Source organism: Corvus moneduloides, chromosome Z (assembly GCF_009650955.1).
Source record: "Corvus moneduloides isolate bCorMon1 chromosome Z, bCorMon1.pri, whole genome shotgun sequence".
NCBI lineage: Eukaryota > Metazoa > Chordata > Aves > Passeriformes > Corvidae > Corvus > Corvus moneduloides.
The window spans coordinates 59,994,646-60,007,461 of record NC_045511.1 but is presented as its reverse complement, the minus strand read 5'-3'; the positions used below and the strand labels follow the sequence as shown (position 1 = coordinate 60,007,461).

The window sequence follows — 12,816 nt, the reverse complement described above, 5'->3', positions numbered from 1 at the left end:
TTATTAAAATAACATGCATAAAAATGAGCTGAGAATGGCTTTACATTTTTTATCCATACCTTAGCATTGTCAAAAAAAAGGTCAAACTGATAGCTTTTCATAGACTACTGGAATTTCACTAAGAGAGGATTTTAATTGATCCATTATTACACATTAACAGGTATAATGTTACATTATAGGCAAGGACAAGCATAGCAGATAAAGCTCTGTCTTACAGATCAGAAGCTGGGGGCAGGGGAAAACTGCTAGTATTTTAGGAAAAGTGTTTGCCCCCTCTTTCTTTTCATAGCTGGAAGTTTCAGTTTTAGCTCTTCTAAACTAAACAGATTTACCTACAGATGACAATGTTCTATTTTAGGAGTTATTACTACTCACAGCAGTAGAAATATTAGTAATGCTGTCTTACAAATGAAATGCATTAAAAGACCATCAAACAAACAAAAATTTTTTATACAAACAAAAATTCCTGCTTAGAAGTCTCATCTGATCTTGAAATTTAGATGTCAGATCACCATGTGTCAGGAGACCAATAATGTTTACTTACTTTACATTCTTCATGTAAGTTTTGTTTGCGATCTCCGATTTATGACGGCATGCACTGGATTGCCTCCTAGTCAGAAAGCAGCCCAGCATCCCCAGTGCTGCCTCATGGCAATCTAACATTTGACTACAAGAAAGTGATCAAGAGATTTAGCTTCCAAATATTTCAGTGACTGAGGGAAATAAGGGAACGAGATAAGGGAACTTTCCTAGTGGGCTGTCTTATTTAAAACATGGATTTTGCTTATCTACATATCTATTATCAATTCAGCACCTGAACAATCACAAGAAAATACTGACTGGAGTATGCCCACATACTACTCTACAGATGCAACAAAACAACAGATTAAGCACAAGGGAAGAAAATCTAGGCAAAGGTGACCATCTGCTTGAATCTCAGGTGCCACAGAAAATAGCATCAAGATGAAGCTCATCTTGCTGGCTCACCATCAACCGACCATTGCCAACAGAGTCTACTCCTCTGAAAACAACACAGGCTACATTTCCAGCCACTTTACTGTCTTACTTGTATTTAAACACCCCCCCCCCCCCCCGCCTTCCCCCCCCCCAAAAAAAACCCAAACCCACAAGCATGGCCAAATGTTTCAGTTTTTGACTGATCATTATTCAGATTCAGTAAGCCAATAATCAATTTATTTCCAGTCAGGTATTTTTATCATTTGAGAAACATCAGTAGCTTAATCTGACACCAAGTTCTTAAATTCAACAGCAAATTGCACTGCACATGGACAGAAAGGGAGACCCAAATTTCCCATACGGACTCAACCATATTGTGAAAGCAAGCCATGCCAACTACTTAGGTTACTATTCACCCACCTGAATAGGCATACACAGTTCATCTGATCACTAAAATGATTACAGAATAATCCTATTTCAGCATACCAAGCCACTCCAGCATGAATTTGACACAGCAAAATATATGTAAGCCTAAAAACTGTCAGCAAAACAGTCAGATCCCAGGCATCTAAAACTGACCACAGTCTGACTGAAGAGGCAGAAAAATCAAGTGTCAGTATTGGTTTGCAGGTAGAAGAAAAAACTAATTTACACTATCCTGTTCAACACTGATGGGAATACACAGCAGTATAAAAGGTTATCAGATTTAATCAACAGAACTCAGTGGTTAGACAGCATTTTTAAAAGTAAGTTTGAACACGAGATCTTTGCAGGTAAACTGAGAATTTACTATGTTTGAATACTCCTTATCAGACTAATAGTTTGTATTAAATAATCCAGCTGAGGTCAATGCATGCAATATGGTCTACAAAAATGTATCAAAAAGGATAGATAGCAATACTGCCAAAGCTTAATTTACACGATGTTGATACAGACAAATAGATTTCCACCAAAAAAAAAATATAATTTTGATCTGTTCAACAGTTCTGCTAGAAAGTAGGTCTAAGTAAGGCATGCTGACAAGAAAATAGGTTGAGAAAGAACCTCCCTGAAGAGCTAGCATATATAAATAATAATGACAGCTTACTGGCAGTTCTACATGAAATGAATAAAAAATTCACTTATCTTGCTATGGAAAAAAAAGAAAAAATAAATCATGCTGCAAGTAGGACACCAGATCAGGCCAGATGTTTATGGGACTAACACTGCGTCACACAAATACTGGACCAGATCCAAAGAGACAATTACGACAATGATCCTAGCAAGACACTTTTCCTAAACTTCAAACCAATTTACTTGAATTTATTACGCAGTGAACTTAGAGCCCATGATGGAGGTATTCTGATATAACTAACGTCTCTAAAAGCACACTGCATTATACTTAACATTTAATACTTTGAAAGCACAGCACTGCATCCCATGAAATAAATTATTTATGTTTAAGTAAAAAATTATATAACCTCAAATGGTTAAATCAGCACAGCTACCAGGAGCAGAAGACATAGTCTATAAATGGAGAAAGTAACTGTAAGTCTGATACTGTCCTTAAATTACCACATTTTAAAGAATGGCATCCCAAAATACACACCTTGCGGTGTTCTACAACCTACAGTATCTGAGCTGATTAAGCACTGACATCAGCAGTGAAGCTTCTGCTCTCTAAAAGCATTGTTCACCACTGCAAAGTGCAGTGGAGAAACAATTATTTCATAATCCCCATTGTGAGTATATCGTTTTTCCTTTGTCTTCAAGGAAATATATATTAAAAAAACAATGCTGTAGTTTGACATACCTGCCAAAGCAAATTTTCACAGACAAAATCTCATTAATCTTACTACCACATTCATGATTTCAAGGACTATTAGGCAGAGAAAATATACTTACAGGATTAATTCAGTCAACTTCAGGTAAGTAAATATAGTCCTTGTGTAAAAATAAGTGCTGCTTCTTTCACTCTATCTTTTTCCACTGTGCGCACACACAAACAAACAAAAAAAAAAAAGCAGAAAGACAAAGAAAAACATCAAGAGAAAACTGATTCTGTTTTATTTCTCAATATCCATGAGTTTTCATTAATGAGTTATCAAGCAAAAAGACTAAAAGTTTCCATGCCAGCAGCTGGAAACACAGGCACTCTCCATAGCCGAATTCAAAAGAAATGTCAGTGAGAGTGGCAGCAGCTACAGTCAATGCTGGAAGCTGATGCCTCTGCAGGAAGAGGATGCTGGGAGATTCTCCCAATCTGTGCTGCAGCCTAATTCTAATCCATCACTCCTAACTGCAAGGGGAAAATGGAGACGAGAGGAACACAAAGTAATTTATATTTAAAGACAAAAAAGGAGTCACCTTAGCATTTCCTGAATATAAAAAAAAAAGAAGCCACCACTAAAGTCAGACAGAAAAGTATGCTAATGAAACTGCAGTAAAGTATATTAAAGCAACTGCAGAAAAACTAGATCAAATACATGGGAGTTGATAGCAAGGAACACTGAAGAAAAGTAACTAGCTCATGACTGATTTTATTTGACAGTACTCAAACTTATTATCACCTTTTTTTTAATTAACCCTTCGACCTTTTTTTTCCCCAGAAATCCAAATTTTTAGTTTGAGTTCCACAACCAAAACGAATCACTAGCACAGAGAGCTGTTCATAAACAATTCTCTTTCTGAATATCAGCTGCAATAGAAGAAAGCAGGAGTCAAAAGCCAAACAGCTACAACATAGATAGTTTCATCCCCTTGGTCTAATCTCTCTAGATGAGATATGATGAAAGCTCAGTACAGGGGAGCTAAGCAGCAGAAAATTAAACTATGTCCTCCACTATTACCTTCAAAAAGTACTCTTTAAAGCTATATCAACTGAACTAATAGTACCTATTTCTGGCTATGTTTACTGTTACAGACTGAGATTTACTCCCAAAAATGTCTCAAACAAATTTTTAAAGCAAAATGCAGGAAACCACAGCTGTGCATTTACTTATTTCAGGTGCATGCTAAGAAGTATCAGCAGTAAGACTTCAAACCAATTTATTTAAACAACTTACTTTTGTTAAAATGCTCTTGTAACATACTGGGAAATAATTGCACAGTATTTCCCAAAACACCTGAGGAAACCAAGAGCTATGATCAGATAAAAAAAAGGTTTTGTAAACCTTGTAAACCTTTCGAAGAGATGATATTGACAGCTGCAATTTACGGACAACAGCACCTTTAAAATCAGGATATTCTAACTTTTCCATAAAACTTGACCCAGTAGTGTTAAAGACCAAGGAGTTCAGAGATATATGTCAAAGTTCTCCACCACGTCATTTGAAGCAGCGCTCATACGTATTGTCAGTTAATATACTAACAATATTAGGGGCAGGGAAAGTCAAAGTGCCAGGATTTCTGAGACCTTGCCTATACATGAAGGGTAGACAAGTTTCAGTCAAGGTTGCCCAGTCACATAGAAGTCAACTCAATTTCCCAAAAAACATAGAGTGTTCTGTGTTAACATAGCATCAGTTCCAGAAAGTCCACACTTGACGGACTATTTTCCAGAAAAAGCTGAGTGAGTCAGAAGCACATTTCCACAAAGCTGACCAAAGCATGCTTTTTGTCTGCAAATATTAACCCACGCTCAAAATTTTTTCCCTGGATTGTCTTATAGGAAAATAAACTAGTAGACATTCACTACACCTTCCACTCAGACTGATTCCCAAAATGCTCTGCGATGGCTTTTAATCATCACAGATGGGGAAGGGAACGGATGGACATGACACAACCAAACCAAACTACCAAAACAACACTATTAAAAATCAGGATTTTTTTTTTTTGATGGCTTAAAGTAAAGGAACAGGCAAATCTGGGTTTCAATCTGTTTTCCTTAAAAACTTCTCAACATCTGACCAAGTCACAGCCAGCAATTTATTCTTTTTCTTAATCGATGAGTTGAGTTCCGTTTTCTTACCTAAATCACTTATGTCTTAATGGTTGTACCACCAATCCAAAAGTCTACAACACTTTCCAAGTCTCAGAAGTTATTCAGAGAAGGCAATTCTTGAGCTGCAGGACTACAATTAGTGTTAAGCAGTCTTTATTAAAGCACAGAAGAAATATTACTTTCCTGAAATACGTTTAAAGAAAGAACATACAGATGTGATCATGCATTCCAGCATAATATCAAGATTCCAGTATGATAATTAAATAAATTCCAGAAGTCTCCAGAAAGCCTCACCCCAAAAATATTATGTGAGTTTAACGCCATGTTGTTAATTAATTTGTAATGAAAGAACAAGCCACAGAGCAGCAAACAAGTATTTAGGCTCAATTAAGACAGATTTCTTTTGGTAAACGTGGGATAACAGAAAAACAGGCTGTGGTATCTTTCTGTTCAGCAAAGGCTTGCAAGAGAATGACAGGGTGTGGAAAACATGCAGAGTTTTGGGCAGTTCTGTGTACAATGTCCCTGAAATTATTTGTTTGGCTTTGGGTTTTTGTCTATCTCCTCTCCTCGCTTTCTAAGGAGCTATGAACACAAGTGGAATTGCACATTTCAAAGTGAACTGAAGATACCAATAAAAACAATAGCACAATGTGGCCTTAAGTCTTCTACTCAAATACAAACACAGAGAAATCTTACAGCACAGGCAAAAGGTGTAGTTGCAATAAACATGTATTAGGAATGACATAATTACTGCCCAACCAAAACCTTTCAAGGTTTAAAAATTTATAACCTTAGAAGTGTTTGGAGTGGGGAAAGATTAGAGAGAGAAGCCTGCTGTATCACTAAGGCTGTTCCAAATCTTGAAACTGACAATATAAAGCAGCTACTGTGTCATATTTTTATATTTATGCACCTATGAAAATATTATCTGCTAGAGACAAAAACTGCCTTTACTGGAAATTTTTTCCACTGACCTTGTGGGTCAAACATAAGAAATTAAAATTTGGTCATTAAAATTGTCACTGCTGCTTCTCACCATCTCAAGACAATGTCAGAATGTGAATTTAAATTTATAAAGACAGGAACTGCTCCTAAAAGTTGTTGGCTCCCTGAATTAAAATTTGAATTTAGAGCCATTTCCTGAACTGTTCAATTTCATTCACTGACAAAACATTCACATGTTCAGGTATAACTGAAATCTTAACTACACTTCTGAGATTACAAGGATAACCTGATCTAACTTCCTTAAACACTTCTGGCCCTTAATCTATCACCCCAGTAATACCACACAGAGCTGCTTTGGTAGGATCAAGGATTAACAGTATACAGCTTTGGGCAGGCAAAGAAAATGCAAAAGAGAATCGATGAAGTATGACTCCTTTTGCTGAAATTGATAAGACAAAAAAATCCAAGGAGTTCCATTCTTGACCAAAAATTATCTGTCTGCTTCGCTTACAGAATGCAAGCTCCCACTTTTTCAATACTTCATGTTTTAAACGTGTTTAAATGAGATCTCACTATCTTTCCACTGATGCCATAATTCAGGGTCTGGTGTCTGAAATTTCTATATAAATAGCACAACATGAAGACTTCCTCTGCATATGAACTGCTTGCAGCAGTCAGACAGACTTCGTTTCTTCCCAAAGACAACTACAAAGCATCGTCTACAAACATAACCACACAGCTACCATAATACAGTTGCTCTAAATGCTGCTACTCATTTGTATAAGCCTCTGATATTGCGGTAGTAAATAAAGGCACTATCTTTGCCTTTACCTCACAGAGAAAGACTGCACAGCAATCTAAGGAAGATTGCATGGACAAACATAACAACTTGATGGCTACTTATTCCTTTCATGTACAGATGACATTTTAAGAAATAGTAAGTAAAATGAGATGGGCAGAAGTGCCAACAGAATTAATATCTCATACATGTTCTAAACAATTGAGAACTTCAGAGGATAAAATACATACAGAAATCAAAATAGCAGTGGCAAGGTCAGTACATGCTAAGCATAATACAGTGATGGTTAAACACTTTTGAGAACTCAAACCACTTTCAATCTAGTTGTAAAGCCAAAGACTAGACAACTTAGAAAATTACACTCTGGCAACAGGAAACATTAATATCTGCATTCTACAAAGAGATTTTCAGAATAACTTCAGGAAAAATCAGGTAACAGAAATATATTGAAAAAAATTCATAGAAGTAGAGAATTATCTTGTTCAGTAAGAATAAAATTAAAGTTGCAGTTTTTCCACAGTAAAGTTTAGGTCTTGATGAGGCATTTTTAGCAATAATTAAATAAAAGAATAAACCACACACAAATCTGTTCCACCCATGTATGTTTTTGAACCTGTAGATGCTTGGCAGGCATTAGGTAACGTTGTGAAACATATCCACCCAGCCCAAAACTTGGAAGCAGACACTCTAGTGGAAAAACGGTAAAAAGAAGCCAACCACGACAAAACTTCTTGGCAGAGGCTTCAATTTCCACAACAGAAATCACAGTTTGTCTCCAGTTACTCAGTTCCTTTTACAACAGAATATGCCAATCAAACTAGTTCTGAGTTAACGCAAACAGGAATTTACTTCAACATTTATTCCACCTATTCTCTTTGGAAGGTTGAAGATGCTGTATCAAGTGTTATTATCAAACCAGTACTTTGAAAACTCAGTTACTTCCGTTGGCAGAGAAGATATTAAATGCTAGTGCTTGTTTTAAGTAAAATGGCAGAGTGACCTACTGTAATAGCCCTTCTTCAGCTTTAGCACCAGTGAACAAAATTTACAGTAAACAACTCTATTTAAAGGTTCCTTCATGTTTCTACAAAGCAAGTATGTTGTGATCATTGCGTGTTTTGGATTGCTGTTTATATCTACAGTAGCTACCATGAGTAGAAGATGACCGAGGAGTCTAGACAGAGAATCTAATACATTTAAACCTCTGGAGCAAAGACTGATTTCCTCCCGGGCCTGTCCTCAGATATGACAGCCAGCACATGACATCTAGGAAAGGATTTTACCATATTAAGATAACTCTTTGCCCTTTCGACATCTAACCTGCACAATATATTTAAAGAATATAAGTAAGCAATATAAGTAAGCAATATATTTAAAGAATAAAGCCAGTTAAATTCAAGTTGGATTAGCAAAACCATTCGCTGGCATCTACTGGTGCATACTCTATACATATTTCACACTAAGGATTGCACAGTGACTTATGAAATACTATGAAGATCTGGTTGTTACAGAGTCTTTCCCAATTCTCTAAACCAACATGATGATCTGACAGAATCTGAACCAAAACTGATCTCAAAAGTAAACATGATTCTTTGTTTACACAATTCTGTATTTAAAAAAAGTCCATTTTAGATAAATTCAACTGGATATAACTAACGGAAATAATGCCAAGCATATCATCACAGAGCTCTAACAATGCCACCTTCCTACCTAAAATAAGGGAGAATGAAACACTGACACATAAAAATGTTGAAAGTGAATGTTATCAACACCAAAATCAAAAATAGATACAGCTTCCCAGAAACTTAAACCTCTGGTCATTCATTGTTCCAATATAGTGATGGAAAAACTACCATCAATTCTAGATAGAGAAAGGTCAGGAACAACCAGTATGGCACTAGATTTATGAAAGGCTTTACACCTCAGGCAAACAACTAGCATCATTTGAAAACTAGAATCAAAGCACTTCAAGAAAGATAAGACTGAAGACTTCCACAAAATGTTCCAAGACCCTTTTCAGTTCCTTAGGGACATTTTTTTAAAACAGCTATATCTTCTGAAGAATTTGAGAAAAGAGAGTTTAACCCAGTGAAGAATCCTGCCCAGTTACAAAAGAACATACACATTCGCTGCGTTTAATGTGATGTTTGCGTCCCATTAATATTCTCTCTGTCATCTTGCATTGACTGTTCTACATAATGGTTATTGTAGATGGAAGCAATACCAGCCAGAATAAACTGACATCCTAACTTCTTTTACAAAAAGTGTCTCAATAAGACATCTATGAACACAGCAGAGACACTCAGGACAAACAAATCAAAGCTCTGCATGCCAGAAATAAACAACCATGCCCAGCTCAGACATCAACAAAAAAACAGCAAAACCATTTTCTCACAGAAGGAATGTCTGTTGGATAAATATTTTCATACAGTATTTCAAAGTCACTCTCTTCCCTGTCCCAGGGGAAACAGCGGCCAAAGAGAGAAGCTACCTGATCATACAAAAACTGCCAAGCAGTCAAAGGAAGAAAAAGCAATCATTAACATGAAGAATTCTCAACCTGAACATATCGGGTTCTTATTGCTTCATGACACTCAGAAAGAAACGTTCAATTTTTCTCATTCTACACAAATCAGACCTACAAACTTCTACACAGATCAGACCTTACTACTCCAGGTAAGATACAAATAGAGGGTCTGGCAAATCTGTAAAATACAATTTGCCAAGACCATGGATGTTTTGGCCATGAAGTTCAGTCCAAAGCTACTTCTGGGTCTAGAAGTGTATTCGCAATTTGACAATATCAGCTGAAGTCCCCTTCTCACATGCTTCATGGCACAAAAATGCAATAAAATCCTAGAGAAAAACTAAAACCATTTATGAACAGCATAACGTGTTTTCATCACACTTTGAGAAAGGTGTGGCTTCAGCATGAGATCTAACACCAGAGAAATGACTGTATCTCACTTCATTAGGGGAAAACATCTGTGCAGCAGTACATTATAAGACACAGCAATTTCCATTTGAAAATCTTGCTTAGATGGTCTTGCATAATGTGTGATCCAAAGTTTTCCTAATAATGTTAAGTGACTATTTTTTCACCACACAAAAATGTCTAGAGCTGTCAGTCTGTAACTAAGCTACTAAATGTTCTATTTTTAATTCCTTACAATTGTCACAGTTGTTGACAAATACTTCATCACTAATATCAACTTAATTACACTTCCGTTTCTCAACTCTTGAGGACTTTAACTGCTCTGAAAGATGTGAATGTAGTCAGTGCATAAAAAATGATGTTTCCCTGGAATGATGTGCATACAGTATTTGATTTCTGTATAAGGAGTTTTAACAAACACACATTTTAAAACACTCTACTTACACGGGGATGTTTTCATAGGCATCTTCAAAATTTTCCTGCAGAAGAAAAAAAAGAAGTTTCAATCTAATGTGCATGTGTTTTGTAAAACAGCAGAAATTTACCATTACCAGACAGCACTTACTTCTGCAACATACAGTAATTACCAGAATATTCACAGCCTACTGACTATTTGTTAAGCTTTCAGTGCAAATCATTATACAGAGAGATTTCCTATGGGCCTATTACATCAGACTACAGCTAAGTTAAACCAAAGATCTTTTCCTTTTCAGACTCTAAACTTCTGCCATGTAAATCACAGAAGGCAATACAGGCTTATGTCTCAGGAGTTTGTGCAGCACATCTGATGTATTCAGGATGCACTAGCTGAACAGTATATCTACACATGAAACAAAAAGTGTTCTGTGCATATACCTGATATGCAGCTTGGCCAGAGTGTATACAAGAGATGCATGGGATACATGAGAGACAGCGTGCACATACAGCCAGCTCACACATTAATATTTTGTGAACAGCTTAGTCCAGAAATCTAAAAGTTGTTTCTTTCCAACTAGATTCAAAGCTCTTTCAATCTAGGTTCAAATTTCAAATTGAAATAGACGAACAAATGCACAAACGTAAAAATGAACAGAACAGCTCATCTCAAAGATCACTTATTTCTGTATCCAGTTTCCAAAATTGGGCTGTGGAAGTGTGTAGCAAAGACACATGGGCAAACGGCCCTCCCTCACATATCCCTCTCCACCTCACACTTTTCAACCTTTGGCAACTCCGAGAATTTCAGGACTAAATACAGTTTGGCCATCGGGCGATTTTCAGTAGATCTCTGTTCCAAATACCAGTCCAATTGCCTCGATCCCAAGTAGACTGTTTTATTCATGAGTTACAACATTAATAAGCAATTTCATGAGCCTGACATCCATTTTGTGCAAAATAAGAATTTCTACTTGAACTTGGCTCCACCTACCTTTGTTTAATCATCCCTAGCTTTATATATATTCAAAACCAGTAAAGAATCAATTCGTACTTGCTCTTTCTTTGCCACTTACAATTTTGAAAGCCTTTGCTACATCATCCAACTCATCTCTCTTCCGAGCCAAAGACTGCTACCTTACTCAGTCACTATTCAAACAGAAACTATTTCCTACTTGTAACTGTGCTTTCTGCTCTTTCTGTAAGAAAAACTGGAAGCATGATGGAAGAGATTTTTAACACATCCCAGCAAGGTATCTAGAGGAGAATGACTCCCACTTCCATACAACCCTTTTCAGTTAGCTGTAGAGAGTCATAACATCTCTCCAGTGTCTTCTTTTCTCTAGGCTAAACATCCGCAGCTCCCTCAGCTCCTCCTTGCAGGACTTTTGTGCTCCAGACCCTTCACCAGTTCCATTGCTCTTCTTTGGACATGCTACAGCACCTCACTGTCTGTCTTGGAATGAGGGGCCTAAACCAGAACACAGAATTTCAAGAGTGGCCTCACCAGTGCCAAGTATAAGCTTGGAACTTAAAAGAACTCGGAAAAAGCCAAATAAATGATCCTCCTGATCTGAGGAGAACTGGAGTTTCAAAAAGCTAAATAGAAACCAACAGGAACATCCTGAACAGAAACTCTGTTACCCACGTCTCAGCCCAGACACTGACAGAAGTCACTAGTTTTCTAATAAACTCCTTCTCTAAAGACTAGTTGCCTCCTTAAGCCACTTCTGGAGACAAGAGAAGAAATTCAGCAGAACAAACAAGCAAAACACACTTACAGCTTTTTGAGCACAATTCTATTTCTCCTAAGACAGCAAACTGGAAAAGCAAAAGTCAAGGACTTTTAACTGTCAGGTACTTACTAAAGAACAGTAATGACTGGAAGTTTGCATGCAAAAATATCTGTGATATGAACCTTTTGCAGGCTCTTTCAGACCTTTATACAAGAGCAACACCTACATACAGGAAGAAACAGAGAGAGAACGTGCATTCTCTCTAGGTAAATGCCTCCTTTGCCTGGTAGCTTCTGAATTTTGATCCCTGTCATCCACACTGGTCAAATGGCTGTCCAAACATTTAAAAGGATGAAGTACAACCTCACTAGTTTTCCCCAAACACCAAGCATAGGGAATAGTCACAGCCTTTCAAGAGGATCCTCAAGGAAGCTAAAAACAACATCACTGAAGGTGGCTTCCATGCTAAAAAACCCCAAAACAAAACAAGAAAAAAAACCTCAAACCATAGGTTTTTCCTTAAGTTTCCCACATCTTCCTACTCCCACTGCATGCAAAATGGGTATTAGAAAATATTCAAATGGATATCTTGGTCCCATTTCCACAAACTCACACAAGTTTGCAGTTGACTCTACAGACTGTCAGAGATTCCCGATGTATAGACAAAATCTGGAGGCACTAGAAGAGAAGCCCAGCTGTTTTCTACTCCATTCCATGCCCATTACAACAAAAGAGTGACGTGTAAAGAAAAGGACTGCAACAGAGTTACCTAGAAAAGCTCCTCCCTGATCCAAGTTCTAGGACTGATCACATTCCTATCCAGATATAAAAGGTTTAAAAAGTACTCAGAACATACTAACTTCTTCCCCAGTAGTCTGGCAAAATCTACTTGTAAATTAAGCCTGTTTAACAAAAAAATTGAGTGAAGTTTAACATAAAATACACAGCATCTTAAAGACCTAAAGCCATATTTAATATACAAATGTGTACAGGTATGCATATAATATATGTCGATATAAAAAATAAAATCAAGTGATTGACAAAGTTTGTCTACTCTTCAGAATACAGAAGGAGCCCAAAAACACGGACAGATACATTCTTGTGC

The 12,816-nt window shown here is 36.9% G+C and overlaps 1 protein-coding gene across 4 annotated transcripts in view; it reads right to left on the bottom strand.

The window, feature by feature from the left end:
- Window positions 1–12,816, bottom strand: part of TTC39B (tetratricopeptide repeat domain 39B) — a 76,294-nt gene that overhangs the window by 41,749 nt on the left and 21,729 nt on the right. For 3 of the 4 annotated variants that reach the window (XM_032095672.1, XM_032095671.1, XM_032095673.1), the window contains exon 2: window positions 10,006–10,040. In XM_032095672.1, coding sequence (XP_031951563.1) covers window positions 10,006–10,040 — 35 coding nt within the window. Of the gene's footprint in view, window positions 1–2,841; window positions 3,118–10,005; window positions 10,041–12,816 lie in introns of those variants that run through there. The other variant, XM_032095674.1, reaches the window with a different exon arrangement.